Raw genomic sequence first — 18,379 nt, 5'->3', positions numbered from 1 at the left:
CTGTAGTGGTATGTGCTGAGCAGCTGAGATATTGGAGTAGAACCAGTAGGAGCTGATCAAAGGGTTCCCAATGCGATTCCTTATCTCCATCCTCAGAGCACTGGGACACTGACTGGATGTGGCATCAACAACTATCACACAGGCCAAGGGTCAAAGCTCCACTGGGACCAGGATCAGACTGTTCCTATCAAGTCAAAACATACTACTGTGTGTTTGGTTTTACTATCCATGTGGGGACCAGAAGTCCTCACAAGGATAGTAAAAAAAAGGAAAAGTGTGGACCTTTTGCCAGTCCCCACAAGTAAAAAGGCTACTTAAAGCTTAGGTGTTAGGGTTACAATTCAGGTTAGAATTAGAGGCCAATCAATGTTTTTTGGGGTCCAATAACAATTATTTTGAGGACAAAACTTACCAATACATCTGCTGATATATTGTTTTAGTGGGGAAATGAAAGTCATTTTCCCACACTTAATTGTCATAAATTGCCATCCAAAATAGCAATTGCACAATACCTATGCTTCAAAGGTAGATTTCACATTGTGACAATGACATGAGAAGTGATTCCCTTTTACATTCTATTTATTGAATATTGATGGAAGGTCCAAATAGGCTGATAATAATCAGTGAACCGATAAATATCGGTTGGGATCTTGTTAGAATTAGGGTTAGTGAAAATAGAATATTGAATGGGAATCCTTTTTTTGGTCCCCACAAGGATAGAAATACAAACCTGTGTGTGTGACATGGTGCGGAGAAGAGACAGGTCAGAGGTTAAGAGAGTATTCTTGTATATGACACGTTTCCCTTCTACAGCGTCAACCTGAAACTCAGCGCTCCCACCAGATCTGACGGAAGAGCGAGCAAAAGGGGAGTGGGTAGAAGAAGTGCGGCTGTCTTCCTGCCTATCGATCCTTTTCAGAGGATGGACCATGCATCTGTATCAAAATCCTCAGAGGTGGGCGCGCACACACACACCTCTTCCACTGTGGAAGTAATGGGCCAGAGGTCAAACTGAAAACTTAACTCCCACCAAACCATGAATCAGCCCTGGGGATAGGTAATGGACACTTAACATGCCAGCCAGCCAATGGGCCATAGTCAACCAATCACAGGCCACCAATCACAACACAGGGTCAGAGGTCAAGCGGGATAGGGATTATGATCAACCCAAGGCTGAATAACTAGATGCCCTCTGTGGTGTGTGCTTGAGACACTTACTCCATGAGTTGTATCTAAATGTTGTAACTTGTTAGTATCTAAATCAGGAAGTCTCTGTGGTTGGACCACACACACAGCTACTCTACAGAGCTGGTTGTTGGAAGAGAGTGCTTTGTTGGTCATCACAGGTGTGAGTGTCTCAACGCTTGGGCTGTAACGATCTTGGAATTTGAGTTACCAATAATTGGCCAGGCCAATGTACACAGTTACCAACATAACTGTTTTGGAGGGGGTGGGGGTCACTATTAGGCCATTCAAATAAAGACATGCCTACCTTGTCGCTTTTCTGCATATTATTTTTTTTTTTTCATACAGATCCTGTTTCTATACACAAAACCATTCAAACAAAGTCCGATGGGGAAAGGGGGTGGGGGCAAAAACTGGGCGGTAACAATTAATTCATTGGCTATTATTTATAAAAATGCATCAACAAATGAAGAAATGCCTGGTTGGAGAGGTTCTGTCACATTTTTGTACATTTCTACATTGTAGAATAATAGTTAAGACATCAAAACTATGAAATAACATACGGAATCATGATGTAAAAAATGTAAAAAGATATTTATTTTACTTACTGTGTGAGGTGAAGAAGAAAAGAAAAACTGAGAACCCAGCTGGGCACTTTACAACATTTGACATTTGTGAGAAATAGGCCAAGTACTTTATGCATGCTCAGGTGCGCACACTCCATCAACATTAACAGGACAGAGAAACCAGACATGTTCATTGCTCACATGGAGCACCTAAACGGTATGAAATAAACCAAAACCTGTTTCTCACAAGTGTAGCAGGTTTTGAACTCTGCAAACGTTTCCACTCCGAGAATGAGAAGGGTAAATGACTGTAATTAATACATGCATTAACAGAAATGTATATAACCAAATGAAAGGGATTAAGTGTAAAGTGCCTGTTTTACAAACAGTAGGCTACCACATGGGCAGTGTTGGACTAGTAACCGGAAGGTTGCAAGCTCAAACCCCCGAGCTGAAAAGGTACAAATCTGTTGTTCTGCCCCTGAACAGGCAGTTAACCCACTGTTCCTAGGCCTTCATTGAAAATAAGAATTTGTTCTTAACTGACTTGCCTAGTTAAATAAAGGTAAAATAAAAAAATAAAAATAAAAATTCATACAAGTGCATTGTGGGCCGAAACTGTATAGCCTAGGCTACTATTCTACTTTGTGGAAATAGGAATGCGGCAATTTTTGGGGTCTCGCCCTAGGGCGGCATATCGGTTAGCACCGGGCCTGATCAGCATTGATTATTCTATGAGAAAAAAATATATTCTGTATCAAATTATACCATGCTAGGTTGGAGGATTGGTGCATTGTCCATTTGACACAGTATTAGAACAATATAGGCCTCAGAGCCAGAACATCCTTGTCGACTGCTGTTGAATAATTAATTAAGTCAGACACATCCAACATGTTTTAAATTAATACAGATTTACTTACTAGCAAGCAATGAAAATGTGCACTTTATAAAAGGAAGTCCACACAACATTTGTATTTCTGAAGTGCCATGGACTATCGCTCTCTACATCCCCACACATCTAGCGATTAGCTGATCGAGAATCAAAGGAATGTTAAAGGGGATGTAGAAAGTTTAATAGAAAGACTAAGTTAGAAAAATAATAGCTTATAATCATTAGTAAACACTCCCGCTATCAGGTAAAGTTTATCTACATGAAAATAAAGTTAATAAAAATAAATTCTAAAATAAATGTAGGCCTATTTCAACAGTTGACATTTATCTTATTTTCATCCAGTCTTCATCCAACTGTTAGTTACACGGTTATTCAACTAATGTCGCATCCCTAGTCAGGAGGGGGGTTGAGGTTGGCAAAAGCTGAGTTTAGGCCACCCAGTCTAGTCTTATACAGAATCAACATTCACACCACACCTTCACAGACAAAAGAAAACACACATTGAATTGTGACAGATTACAGTCTATAAATTCCACAAGGTTGTTGTTGTAATGCAAATAAATATTAGTTTCACGCCTTACATTACATTCGATTATACCATGGCAGTGTTGAAAACTCGATTCTGATTGGCTAGAAGGACATGCTAGAGAGTGCATTGTTCTCCTGTAATGAGTGGTTCAATTCATGGCTATGAAGTTCATTCTTACATGTTCTATGTTTGAGCTCCTTTTGAAAGCAAAAGTAGAATTGAAATCATTGGCATTGTTGAATTCGATTTTCATAATAGCAAGCTACTGTATGAGGACTGATGGTTTGGTTAGCTAAGCTAGCAAGTCTGTTTGGTTACCAAGGCAACTACAGTAGCTTTCTAGTAAACTTGATAGAAATGTGTTCATCCACTGAAGTAGCTATCAGCAAATATAGCCTTGGTATAAGGTACAATTAACTCAGGGCTCTATGCATTCTCTGGAAAATAGTGCAACTCCATGGAAGGTAAGTGCCACACCGCTAACGACGTGGAACACACCTACCAAGTCATGCATTATTTTCCATAGAACGCAAAGCTCCTCGTTGATTATCTCTTACATACCTGATGAAAGTAAAGATGGCTGCCTCGCCCCCTCATGAATATGAGAGTCAGTCTGTCAGGACAGGAGGCAGAAGGTGCAGGTGACTCTGCCCTGAGGGCAACAGCTGCTAAGGCGCCTGCCTGCTTGCCTGTGTCTGCCTGGTTGCCTACCTCTCTGCCTGATTAATTCCGGATGATTCCCTTCTGCTGGATGCCTTTGACTCCTGCCTTCCTGATTCCTTTCTGCCTGCCGGGCTTATCGACACACTGCTAAAGCCTTAATGTACAGCCACCTCATATCAGAGCAAAACCCAAAGTTCAAACAGCTTGTAAAGTTCACAACAAAGACGCAGAACACACACACAGGAACAACACAAAAGCAGTGTGGACGAGACCAGACAGGCCCAGTGTTTAGAAGGAATACAGAAATCTGCGACTCCCTGTGGCATTCCATACACACACACACACACCCTCAGATGTCTGAACACACACAGCTTTTCAGGTCTGTCTGAACACACACAGCTTCTAAGGTTTGTCTGGGGAGGCAGATAAAAAGATCAGACACACATTAACACCAACACACCGTTCTGTCTGCGGAGATAGACTAATGGAGAAAAAACAGATTTAATTCGCCTTGTCTGAGGTGAAAACATTCTCAAAATCCCTAACCAACACACCCTCCTCACCAAGGGACCGATACTGCCTTATAAAGGAGGTAGTAACCATAGCTACACCTTAATCTTATGATTAAGTCTTTTGATCCGCTCCCCTGGAATTATGTCAACCCCAGAGCGGGACATAGTCATTCCCATAGCATAACCAGCATGGGCAACACGTACACCCACACATCATACCGTGACAACGAGCATACACACACACACAGCACTCACAGTACAGCCAAAGTCTAGGCTAAGTGTTTGCTCGTGCCAGAATGTGAGCAGTGCTGTCTCACTAGACTGGTATTGATTGGCCAATCTCATTAACCTTTTCAGGCTACAGCCAGAAGGAAAGGGAGATAGGCACAGGCTCCAGCTAGATATGAGACCGAGAGATCAGATGGAGAGGGAGAAGCAGAGAGGAATAAAGGGAGAGGCAGAAGAAGCCACTTAGCAGAAAGGATGGGCCCCTTAGAGACATGAAAGAAGAGATGGTGAGGGTTTCACGAAGACAGACATTAGGTGGATGATAATAATACACTTAGCTCCCAGCTCCCTCTGGACCTCCATGGGAAACTCACAGGAGAGAAGAGCGTTAGGGTCGGGATAGGGTAAGGCAATGTGTGAAAGAATGAGAAGGGGGTAAATCCATTTCAATTAAATCACTTTTTGACAGCATCCCTTTGATTTGAACGAAACCTTCAATACATACTTGCCCATGGAAGGTGGTCAGAAAATTACTTTTTGGACCTGAAGGCCAAAACATTCAGGAGATAGAGCTGCTCAAAGTTAACCATTTTGCATATCATACAATGAGACAACCACCATCATCACTGTAAAAAAACAAACCTTTGAGTTTGATATCATTTAAAAGGTAGATTTTTTTATAAAAATAAAAAAAAAACTGCCATTTTTAAATCTAACATCAATGATCTAAAAATGCGTAAACTCCTTTTTTCATATTCACATATGATTGAGAGGAGTTTGGTTAAATGCAGAAGACACATTTATGTTGAATGCATTCAGTTGTGCAACTGATTAGGTATCCCCATTCCCTGTTGTAGTTTAGGATTGACAGTATTATTTAAAACTGATATTCCCATTCAAGTCAACATTTTCTGATGTGTGGACCTCCAACCATCTTTACGGTACTATTTGAAAGTTGATGTTTCTATTTTATTCCCATTTTACTACATTTATCAGCCAAAACATGCTCTTGAGTACAGGGTGGGTTGCATGTTGTCTCTCAAACGATGGTGGGCACAATAAAAACACTTCAGATTATGTAAAATAGGGTCTAAGCTACAACATACAGTACCAGTCAAAGTTTTAGAACACCTACTCATTCAAGGGTTTTTCTTTATTTTGACTATTTTCTACATTGTAGAATAATAGTTTAGACATCAAAACTATGAAATAACACATATCGAATCATGTAGTAAACAAAAGTGTTAAACAAATCTAAATATATTTAATTTGCGATTCTTCAAATAGCCACCCTTTGCCTTGACAGCTCTGCACACTCTTGGCATTCTCTCAACCAGCTTCATGAGGTAGTCACCTGGAATGCATTTCAATTAACAGCCTTGTTAAGTGAATTTGTGGAATTTCTTTCCTTCTTAATGCATTTGAGCCAATTAGTTGTGTTGTGTTAACTTCTTATGGCTGCAGAGGCAGTATTGAGTAGCTTGGATGAAAGGTGTCCATATCAAACGGCCTGCTCCTCAGTCATAGTTGCTAATATTTGCATATTATTAGTAGTATTGGATAGAAACTGAAGTTTCTAAAACTGTTTGACTTATGTCTGAGTATAATAGAACTCATATAGCAGGCAAAAACCTGAGAAATTCAATTTCCTGTTGTTTTTCTTTATCTGGAGGTGGCAGATTTTCAACCAAGGTCTCATTGAAATTACAGCGAGATATGAGTTTTCACTTCCTACGCCTTCCACTAGATGTCAGCAGTCAATAGAACTTTGTCTGATGACTAATGTGAAGGGGGGGTCGATTGACACAGGAAACAGTCACCACAGCCATGAGTGGACCATGCTTTCACCAGGTGCGTTCACAGGGGAAGGACTTGCGTTCCACCGCTCATCTGTAGTAATTCTAATTCTCAGGTTGGAACGTTATTCAAGATATATGTAAACAACATTCTAAAGATTGATTCAGTACATCGTTTGACATGTTTCTACTGACTGTTACGGAACTTTTGGACATTTTGTCACGTTATAGTGGACGCGCTTTGTGACTTTGGAATTGTTTACCAAACGCACTAATCAAAGTAGCTAATTGGACATTTTCGAACAAATCAAGCATTTATTGTGGACCTGGGATTTCTAAGACTGCATTCTGATGAAGTTCATCAAAGGTAAGGAAACATTTATCATGTATTTTCTGGTTTCTGTTGACTCCAACATGGAGGCTAATTTGGCTACTGTTCTGAGCGCCGTCTCAGATTATTGCATGGGTTGCTTTTTCCGTAAATGTATTTTTTTTTAAAAATCTGACACAGCGGTTGCATCATTAAGGGGAGGTATATCTATAATTCCATGTGTATAACTTGTATTATCATCTACATTTATGATGAGTATTTCTGTTGAAACGATGTGGCTATGCAAAATCACTTGATGTTTTTGGAACTAGTGAATCTAACGCGCCAATGTAAACTGATTTTTTTATATAAATATGAACTTTATCAAACAAAACATGCATGTATTGTGTAACATGAAGTCCTATGAGTGTCATCTGATGAAGATAATTTAAGGTTATTGATTAATTTGATCTTTATTTATGCTTTTTGTGAATGCTATATTTTGCTGAAAAATGGCTGTGCTTATTGTGGTTTGGTGGAGACCTAACATAATCGTTTGTAGTGCTTTCGCTGAAAAGCCTATTTGAAATCGGACACTTTGGTGGGTTTAACAACGAGAATAGCTTTAAAATTATATAAGACACATGTATGTTTTAGGAATTGTAATTATGAGTTTTCTGTGGTTTAAATTTGGCGCCCTCTATTTTCACTGGTAGTTGTCATATCGATCCCGATATCGGGATTGCAGCCATAACAAGTTAACTGACTTGCCTAGTTAAATAAAGGTATAAAAAAAATCTCTCTATATATATATTAGGCAAAATCGGCGCCCAAAAATACCGATTTCCGATTGTTATGAAAACTTGAAATCGGCCCTAATTAAATCGGACATTCCGATTAATCGGCCGACCTCTACTAGTGACACTGATTTATTTAGAATTCAAGGCAGTTAACTCGCATGGCTACCACAGCATTCTGCAGCGATACGCCATGCCATCTGGTTTGGGCTTAGTGGGACTATAATTTGTTTTTCAACAGGACAATAACCCAAAACACACCTCCAGGCTGTGTAAGAAGGGGAGAGATGGAGTGCTGCATCAGATGACTTGGCCTCCACAATCTCCCAACCTCAACCAAATTGAGATGGTTTGGGATGAGTCAGACCGCAGAGTAAAGGAAAACCATCAAACAAGTGCACAGCATGTGGGAACTCCTTCAAGACTGTTGGAAAAGCATTCCAGGTGAAGCTGGTTGAGAGAATGCCAAGTGTGTGCAAAGCTGTCATCAAGGCAAAGGGTGGCTATTTGAAGAATCTCAAATACAAAAATATATTTAGATGTGTTTAATACTTTTTTGGTTACTACATGATTTCATATGTGCCATTTCATAGTGTCTTCATATGTGCTAATGTCTTCACTATTATTCTACAACGTAGAAAATAGTACAAATAAAGAAAAACCTTGAATGTGAAGGTATTCTAAAACTTTTAACTGGTCATGTAAATTAACATGAAAAAAAATCTGAATGTACGTATTTATTATTTTAAAATAAAAATAGCAATATTATTTACTATTTAATATAAATTACTTTTTTTCCCCAGAAATGATTAAATAGCTTGAAAACCCTTTTTGTAAGCTTTTAAATTATATCAACCTCAAACGTTTATCTATTCTTATGGTATGGTGGTGAATGAAAAAAATGGGTCAATTTTGAGCACCTTTATCTCTAGACTGTTTTGGCACTTCTACAATAGGCAAAAATGCATAGAAGGTTACATTCAAATCAAAAGTGGTGCTGTCAAAAAAGTTAATTTAACAGATTTACCCATGGGAGAAGAGAGAAAGAGAAAGGTATAGGGCCGGTTCAATCGTTCCCAGTGGAGAGCAGTAAGTATGCATTTGCCAGTGTGTGGGCAGCGTGAGGGTGTAATGAGGGCGTTCCATCACACATGCCGAGGTCAGCCAGACAGCGAGCAGGAAACGCCGCCAACAACGTCGTCATCAAAGAGGGCCAACAGCGCAACTCATCGGCCTCAGACGCAGGGAGGAGCACTGACATTTAATGAGACACTTTTACACCAGGACATAGCAGTAAACAACATTCCTCCTTTCTATAAAAAAAAAAAAAACTCCAAAGACTGGAGGAAGAAAACAAGTACAAAACAAAGACGGAAAAAAACTACTTTACACAGAAATGCTATGCTATTTCTAACAGGGAACAGGAAATTGGACTTGGAGCTACATCCAATAGGCAGCAGCTAAATTAATGAGTTTTCCTTTTGAAGTCATTTCATGGAGATATGCGGATCAGAAATAAAGAAAAGACAATAAAGACAGAGGGGGAGTTGTACTAAGGCCTCATTACTACAGAGGAAACAACGGCCTTATCCCCCCCGAGCTTCAGTTAAAAAGGACACTGCTGCAGTTCTCCACTCAACACACACCACAGGAGGTCCAGCTCACGACCTCACGCAGCCCTGCTGGTGTCGTTAATCAACATTTGCCATTGAGCAGGTTGTCAAATAACCTCCTCTACAGATGTACGTGCTAGGTTTCACACAAGGCTAATGTCCCATCAAAAGTGTACCTGTGACAATGACACCAGCTGTAGAACAATTCCAGATCTATTATTGAGAGAGCCATGTTCCAATTGCACTTATTGTTTCTACTAGTCTGTTGTCAGTTTGAAGAAACCTGGTCAATCGTCCACACATATAGCAATCTATTGCTGACAAAAGGACTAATCATCACATAGCCTCAGCTATTCAGTTTTAAAACTAGCCTACCCTTTATTTTGAATAATTTCTAAGACTAAAATATAAATGAAAGCCATCCAGGGGAACCACTCTCTCTCCCCATCGTGTGCTTTCTCTGTGTTAATGAGCATGTTCTTTTCATCCGACCCTGCTGGTTGCGACCCCACACCGCTACGACCTCTGAACCCTGACCCACACTTACAATGGATTTTGCCCACATCACACGATAAAGACTTCTATTTCATATAAACTTATGGGAAGATGGAAAACTACGGTTGTTCTAGAATGAATCAACATAAAACCAGGAGGACAAAATATCCCAGTAATCTGAGAGACAGAGCTAACCTCCAGTCACACAGCTTTTCACTGAGGCTACCTACCCTGCTCCTTTAGTCCACCTCATCAAAGACACGCTAGGGCCACGGTGTCACACAACTGTGACTTCTGTTACACTGTGACAAGGCAGGGTCAGAGGAGGGAGGTACCCGTTTCCATAGCATTCTTTCCTAAACTTTAGTCTGCCACTAGCAGCATTCCTACCCCCCAAACCCACAACTCTCCCTGAGACGCTCCTGATGCCAGTATCAGTCAGATCAGAGGAAAGCAGAAACAAAACCCTGTTGTGCATCTGTCTGCCAGGCTCCACCCCCCATCCATCCATTCTTCGGTCCAGATAAGAATTGGAGGGAGAGACAGGGTTGGACAGGAGAACCGATCTGAAGGGGCCAGTTCAAAGACTGAGGGACACATAACAACAGAAGGCGAGACTGAGGACAAAAGGAGAGATTGAGCGAGGGAGTTTGTGTGGTGTGGTAGATGACTGAGTCCAATAGGAGGAGAGCCAAGCAGGGGCAACGAGGCAAAGGGTCCCCAAGGTCCAGCACTCTTGGACGCACTGTGCAGGCAGGCAGGGAGGGATCAGACCGGGCTAGTACCCAGCCAGCCAACGCTTTGATCTTGGCCTTTCATGTTGTGACATATTCCACCTGCATTACCCTCCCATTCATCTCTCTCTCTGTATGGTAAGATGCCCTGGGAGGGCCTGCAGAAGACTTCACAAGGACACAACATGCTATTGCAGGGATATGCTGGGAAATTAAGCTGAATGTGCTTTGAAGACATTTGGCGTACACTTACAAAAACAGTGGTTTTGAATGTCACCCAGCGTGTATTGGTGTGGTGTGTGTGCGCTCTAGGCAGGGGCTTAAGGCGTCCGCATGCTTCCAAGACTAAACAAGACTAAACCATTGAGAAGAGTTTGTGCATATACTATGACAACATTGTGACATTTTGATAGTTTTGGACTTCGTGAGGGTTTTTTGGGATGTTGGGGCACACCAAAACATGTCTTGAGGCAAGCCAAAGTCGGTAGGTGAAGTCTACGCCCCTTCCTTGGTGATTGGACAACAGCAGGGATTATTTTGTCACGTCTTTGTTGTCATTCAACGAGAGACTACTCGTTTTCATGCACATTTTTATATTGAGGAATACTGCACCAAACATGTTAGGTAGATGTAAAATTCTGCGACCTAAGATCTCTGCTAAAACATCAATTATTGACAGATTCAAACTATTTTGAGGATGTGTTTACTGGCCACGGCATCTCAAAATGGACAAACAGTACTATTGCCGCTTATTTCTCATAAGGTATTTTATGCGAGCACGCTCATTCGGTTCACCTAGACGATTTTGGATAGCTGCCAGCTGAACTGAAGCATGCTGACGCCTTTAGGCTAATAGCTCAGGGCATTGAGAGTTTCATCTCCTTACTGAGGGGATCATATAACAGAATGAGAATAAAAAAACTCAAAAGGACCAAATATGGAGCAGTAACAAGTGTGACCAGCTCTTATCTCCAACAAACAGGCTTTTCTGAATAGAAGGAAATTCCAACGCACCCAAACCCCTTTGAAATGAGCAGACTTCTGATGTACTGCTACAGTAAATGAGGTTCAACCAGCATTAGGGAGTTTCTCCAACAGAAAACGTGATCTCTGTACCTGCATAGTTAAAACGGATACAGTAACACAGTATTCCACTGACTCTACATACAACCTGGACATCCTTCCATCTATCCAGCTCCTTCCTTGAAGTTCTTGAATGAGGGACAATACACCAAAGAACTTGTCAAGACCTAAATACTGAATGAAGCCAGCCCATATCACACCTAAACATTACTGCATGTAACGGACAATCTAATCTTATGTTATATCACTGGTAGGCTATTTCATAAGATTTTTCATAAGAGAGAATGCCATGCAAGTAAGCATTGTACTTAACATTTTCCTAGATTATTCAAATTAAAAAGAACGCTTGTATTTGTTTGCGGGTGAGAACGAGCAGACGACATGCTATTGAGAGAGCAAAAATCTAAACAAGCACTGCCTTGAGCAGCAGGTAGCCTAGCAGTTTGGTCAGTAACTGAAGGGTCGCTGGTACAAATCCCCAAACAGATTCGGTGACAAATCTGACGATGTGTCCTTGAGCAAGGTACTTAACCATAATTGCACCTCAAGTATCAAAGTTAGGACCGAGAGACTGAAAAACAGCTTCTATCAAGGCCATCCAACTGCTAAACAGCCATCACTAGCACATCAGGGCAGCTGCCTATAGACATAGATTAGGAATCACTGGCCACTTTTAGAAATGGATCCCTAGCCACTTTAATAATGTTCCGTATCTAGCATTACTCATCTCATATGTATTAACTTTACTCCACACTATTCTACGGTATCTTAGTCACTTTCAGAATTGTGGTTACATATTGCATCACCCATTTCATATGTATATACTGTATTCTATACTACACCACTGACCGTTAAACAGCCACATCCAGCACATCAGAGGCTGCTGCCTATAGACATAGATTAGAAATCACTGGCCACAATAACGTCTTTGTATCTTGAATGCCTCATCCCATGTGTAAACTGTACTCTATAATCTTACCAGTCACTAATTGTTTGTAAATATTTCATCACCCATCTCATATGAATATACTGTACTCTATACTATGCCACTATCTTAGTCCAATGCTGCTCTGACATATGTATATATATTCTTAATCCATTTCTTACTTAGATGTATGTGTTTTTTGGGGGTATATGTTGTGAAACTTAGATATTACTGCACTGTCAGAGGCAGAAGCACAATCATTTTGCTTAACATCTGCTAAACATGTGTATGTGACCTATAAAATTTGATTTGAAGAATCTCTGGATAAGAATGTCTGCTAAATGACTAAAATGTAAGAATATCATGGACTGTTGCATATGATCTCAAATATCCACCTTACACCTCAACCAGTCTTATCCCTGTGGCTCCTAGTGAGGAGGGAGGGAGAAAGTTCTGCTGTCTATTGTTAGGGTAGACGGTTTGCCTCAGCTGCATAAATTGGCCTTCAGAGCAGCAAGCTGGTTGGCAGAGAGCTAATAGGATTCTTGAACTTACCTCTGGTGGCTCTGCATCATCACTGATGACTGTCTCTCTGTGCTGCACAGTAACTGTCAGTCCTAACAAACACCTACATCCTTCACCTTCAATCCAAAATGATCACTACAACAGGTACCTGGCACAACAACGTTCCATTCTATTTCATGGGTCAACATCAGCTCACAAATCTCTTAATATTAACCTCATGACACTATTGTACTCAGAGGCCAGGAGGATGGAATCATTTGTTGGCTAAATTGTCATCTGCTCAGTAGTCCTGGTTGTATTCAGCACTGGGCTGTTAGTGATCCTACAGCTGGCTAGCTGACTATGATAATAGCTAATGTGGGTCAACGATTAGAGCCAGTAACACAACATGCTGCTACACTGAACAACAATATAAAACCAACGTGTAAAGTGTTGGTCCCATGTTTAATGAGCTGAAATAAATGATTGCAGAAATGTTTCATACGAACAAAAAGCTTATTTCTCTAAAACGTTGTGCACAAATTTGTTTACATCCCTGTTAGTTAGTGAGCATTTCTCCTTTGCCAAGATAATCCATCCACCTGACAGGTGTAGCATGTAAAGATGTTGATTAAACAGTATGATCATTACACAGATCCAACTTTTGCTGGGGACAATAAAAGGCCACTAAAATGTGCAGTTTTGTCTCACAACACAATGCCACAGAAGTCTCAAGTTGGGGGAGCGTGCAATTGGCATGATGACTGCAGGAATGTCTACAGGAGCTGTTGCCAGAGAATTTAATGTTAATTTCTCTACCATAAGCCACCTCCAATGTCATTTTAGAGAATTTGGCAGTGCGTTCAACTGGCCTCAACTGCAGACCACGTGTATGGCAGTGCGTGGGTGAGCAGTTTGCTGATGTCAACATTGTGAAAAGAGTGCCCCATGGTGGCAGTGGGGTTATGGTTTTGGGCAGGCATAAGCTACAGTCTGCCGCCATCACCTCATGTTTCAGGATGATCATTTTTAAGGTATCTGTCTGTAACCAACAGATGCATATTTGTATTCCCAGTCATGTGAAATCCATAGATTGAGGGCTAATGAATTTGATTGACTGGTTTCCTTACATGAACTAACTCAGTAAAATCTTTGAAAGTGTAGCATGTTGCATTTATATTTTCGTTCAGTATATTTAATCCCTGCAGATTTGCTTTGTTTTGTTTCCGAACTGGCTCGAACCATGGGAAACCACATACTTGCTCATTCATCCATATTTATCGACCCCCTGAAAGAGGACTACTTACCCTCACTGGGGTGGTCTTAGCCTGGGCTCTCTGGGGCTGTGCTCCTGGAACTCCTGGGTCTCTGGGCCCGTTGCCCTGCACCCTGACGCCGGCTGTGCCATTGGCGCAGACTCCAGCTACGGGGCCCACCCGGCGGGGCCTCTGTTTGATGCCGTCCAGCAGCCGCACCAGGAGGATGTTACTGGGCAGCTCGTCCACAGCACACTCCACCAGCGTGCGACACTCTGGGCAGCGCAGCTCTCCCCGGGAGCCCAGAATGCTCTGGAGGCAGCGCCTGCAGAAGGTATGCTGGCAAGGGAGGACCTTGGCTGTGGCATCCAGCCGCTCCAAACACACTGGGCACTCCAGCAAGTCCAACAGCACCGACTCATCCATTCTTTGTCTCCACCCTTGCTTCTACTTCAGTGGGAAGAGCATGGTGGTGGGGGTTGTGTATAGGAAACCGTGTCCGTGCTATCACGTCACTCCCATGCCGCAGCTATGGCCATAGCGCCTGCATCAGCTGTAATATGGGGGTAAATTAGTTTGTTGTCATCCACATATAAAAATATGAATTGGCAATAGTTTGAGTCCTGCATATAAAACAAGGTATTACGCTATTTACTGCTAGTATAAAATGTGGAATGTAACAAAGTTCAAGACCCTTACATTCCAAAGTTCTCTGTCATCCTGCCAGTCACACCCAAAGGTAAAAAGGAACATAACATGCCAGGCTGCACGTCCTATTCTACAATATTACCGATATGCTCTCATTGTCCCATTTATACCTGTCAATCCTAACTGATCAAATCGTTTTGCAACTAGAGCATTTGCCATTTGTTGACTGCAGACGCAAAATAATCCCAAATTAATATTTCATATATTCAATTCCCTACGGACTCAAATCACAAGTGTAGCCTATTATTAGATTAAAGAGCATTATAGAAACCCTGGCGAGAGATGTTGACACATTCAAGCAGTGGGATTACATGCACTACAACCGCGTTAAACTCAAAACCGGTGTGTGCATTTTTCACTGTGTCCAGAACGAACGGAGAGGATATCCGTGACAATTTCATAAGGGATCCTCATAATCCCTGACTGTAGTAAATTAGTTGTATTTCTTACAAATGTATTTTACTAGTTTTGCGAAACAATACGACCACTTCGTAGAACGCAAGATTTGGGAGCAGAGCTCTGAAAGAGGCTACATGCAGAATAGTAAATCTTTCGCAAAAAAACAAAACATTCTACAAATCTGAAAAACATCCAGTGGTCTTGCGTAACTTTGCTACAATGTCCAAGTATGAAAAACAATTAGACACATTACAGCCACAACTAATCTCGGTCATAAGAAAAAAGTTATGTCCTGCATAATTATGTTGATAACCGAGATTAGCTTGTTGGCTAGCTAGCTAGCTTGTTGATGAACAGTGTGTCAAAAGTTCGCTGTGAGTAACGTTACTAGTTATTAGTGTGTAAACCAATGTAACTGACTCAACAATTAAAATGGCATTGAATGACCTACCATTAGTTTGTGTATTATATGTTTGATGTTAGAAAACAATCGTCCTTGAAAACACAAATCTTAGCTACCTCAAAGACGGGCCTCCTCTTCCACCCCTCCTCTCCTTTCCGAACAATTTCTCTCTCCGACTTGGATAGCAAGCAAGGAATGAGCGACTTTGGAAAGAGCCTATTTGGCGGGTAATATAGTTTTCACAGTTTATTCTGCTTCACAGAGAAAATAATCTTTACACGCTATTGTATTCTGCACTTTCCGAAATAGCCCGAGAGAGCATGTAAACTGGCAAATTCACGGTTTGGGAAAGACCGACGGAGAAACCAACTCCAGCTGCCGTATCAGAACGCCATGATGAACTAGATTGATTCTATGGAACACGCCCAAGATACTTCAACGAGGCGGGAGGGCGTGATGATATGTGTCAACCATAGGTTGGTGTCAACTCAACAGTCAACGTGTAAACATTTCACGCACACTCAAAATATGTTTCACTACTCCGTGTATTTTTACATTCATAAAATAATTTAACAAAATAAATGCTGTTGATAATTCATCTTGATTACTGTCAAGTAGTAGGCTACTGTATTTGAAACCACTCGCCCAGGCATTCCAAACCTTTTTAAGTTCGAGGACGCCTTTTGTAATAGCAAATTCATCAGGGACCCCCTCAAAATCAGAACACAACTCCGACTTTAGTGTGCGATAAAAATAGCATACAAGGAGTTTACTATGACTTCTGTATTGGATGGCAGGGACTAACCAGGTATCTGGCCCTGGGAAAGAACATTTTAAAGGCCCCCTCTTCGCATTGGAGAAAAAATGTTGCCGTTTTAAGCTAATTCCTTGCAACTCTATACATTTTGCCATGGGGCAGAGATACATTTGTACCTTTTTAAAGCTTTATGCAACTCTACACATTTCCCATGGGGCAGATAGACAATCTTGCAGTTTGAAAGGGAAAGGGGAAACCTAGTTAGTTGTACAACTGAATGCATTCAACTGAAATGTGTCTTCCGCATTTAACCCAACCCCTCTGAGCTTAAATTATGTTGAAAACAACATTTTAGGGAATACAAGGCCCTGTTATACATCTAAGAGTATATTGTAAATATAATATTAATATTACATTGTAATATTAATATTACATTGTATTGTATTGCACCCTCCAATCCACAGACCCCTTTGCCACATTTGTTTAATCTGTTGTTGCTATCAATATTTATATATTTAAAAAATGAAATGTAAAAAATATATAAAACATTGAAATGTCTAAAAATAATAACAGAAAAACAATTGAGATCTGGCTGCAGACCCCCTGCAGTACTTCTGCAGACGCCAATTTTCGGAAACCACTGCCCTAGCAAAACCCTTCCTTGTAATAATGTTAGGTTGTTATTAACGCCCGCAGCAATAATAAGCCATAGAAGCCTACGGTAGAAGTAGTGAAACCTTACCATGGAAGATAATCATGTATTTTAGGAACTAAAAAATTACCAACATCTCACAAAAACAGTATATTTTTGCTTCGCTCTCAAAACATCCACTAAATCCACTGTATTTTGTTTTATGTCCCTTCAATACTTTTTTCCACATGACTGCTCAAAGGTTAGATTTGTGTCAGCTTGCAGAAAGTATGTGCACATAGTGCAAGTGTGACGCAAGAATGATATCATGGCATTTTGGTTCTTTATCTTTATCTACCATCACTCACCCCCTTATCTTCCTCTATTCCATCACCACGACCCTGCCCTCCATTCCATCACCACGACCCTGCCCTCCATTCCATCACCATTACCCTGCCCTCCATTCCATCACCACGACCCTGCCCTCCATTCCATCACCATTACCCTGCCCTCCATTCCATCACCACGACCCTGCCCTCCATTCCATCACCATTGCCCTGCCCTACATTCCATCACCACGACCCTGCCCTCCATTCCATCACCATTACCCTGCCCTCCATCCCATCACCACGACCCTGTCCTCCATTCCATCACCACAACCCTGCCCTCCATTCCATCACCATGACCCTGTCCTCCATTCCATCACCATTACCCTGCCCTCCATTCCATCACCATTACCCTGTCCTCCATTCCATCACCACGACCCTGCCCTCCATTCCATCACCATGACCCTGTCCTCCATTCCATCACCACGACCCTGCCCTCCATTCCATCACCATGACCCTGCCCTCCATTCCATCACCACGACCCTGTCCTCCATTGCACCACCATTACCCTGTCCTCCATTCCATCACCACGACCCTGCCCTCCATTCCATCACCACGACCCTGTCCTTCATTCCATCACCACGACCCTGTCCTCCATTCCATCACCATGACCCTGCCCTACATTCCATCACCACGACCCTGCCCTCCAATCCATCACCATGACCCTGTCCTCCATTCCATCACCATGACCCTGTCCTCCATTCCATCACCATGACCCTGCCCTCCATTCCATCACCACGACCCTGTCCTCCATTGCATCACCATTACCCTGTCCTCCATTCCATCACCACGACCCTGCCCTCCATTCCATCAGCACGACCCTGTCCTCCATTCCCTGTCCTCCATTCCATCAGCACGACCCTGTCCTCCATTCCATCACCACGACCCTGCCCTCCATTCCATCACCACGACCCTGTCCTCCATTCCCTGTCCTCCATTCCATCAGCACGACCCTGTCCTCCATTCCATCACCATTACCCTGCCCTCCATTCCATCACCATGACCCT

The 18,379-nt window shown here is 41.8% G+C and overlaps 1 protein-coding gene across 4 annotated transcripts in view; it reads right to left on the bottom strand.

Moving 5' to 3' along the window:
• The window catches only part of sh3rf1 (SH3 domain containing ring finger 1), a 70,948-nt gene extending 54,936 nt beyond the window's left edge, over nt 1-16,012 (bottom strand). For all 4 annotated transcript variants that reach the window (XM_021604283.3, XM_021604284.3, XM_021604285.3 and 1 more), the window contains exons 1-2: nt 15,715-16,012; nt 14,140-14,641 (exon numbers count right to left, since the gene is read on the bottom strand). In XM_021604283.3, coding sequence (XP_021459958.3) covers nt 14,140-14,514 — 375 coding nt within the window. In that variant the 5' untranslated portion in view covers nt 14,515-14,641; nt 15,715-16,012. The remainder of the gene's footprint in view (nt 1-14,139; nt 14,642-15,714) is intronic.
• Between the last annotated feature and the right edge of the window lie 2,367 nt (nt 16,013-18,379).

This window comes from Oncorhynchus mykiss, chromosome 5 (assembly GCF_057628025.1).
Source record: "Oncorhynchus mykiss isolate SJ-2025 chromosome 5, ASM5762802v1, whole genome shotgun sequence".
Lineage (NCBI taxonomy): Eukaryota > Metazoa > Chordata > Actinopteri > Salmoniformes > Salmonidae > Oncorhynchus > Oncorhynchus mykiss.
Note: the sequence above shows the minus strand (reverse complement) of the source record. Positions and strands in the feature narration are given on the sequence as shown.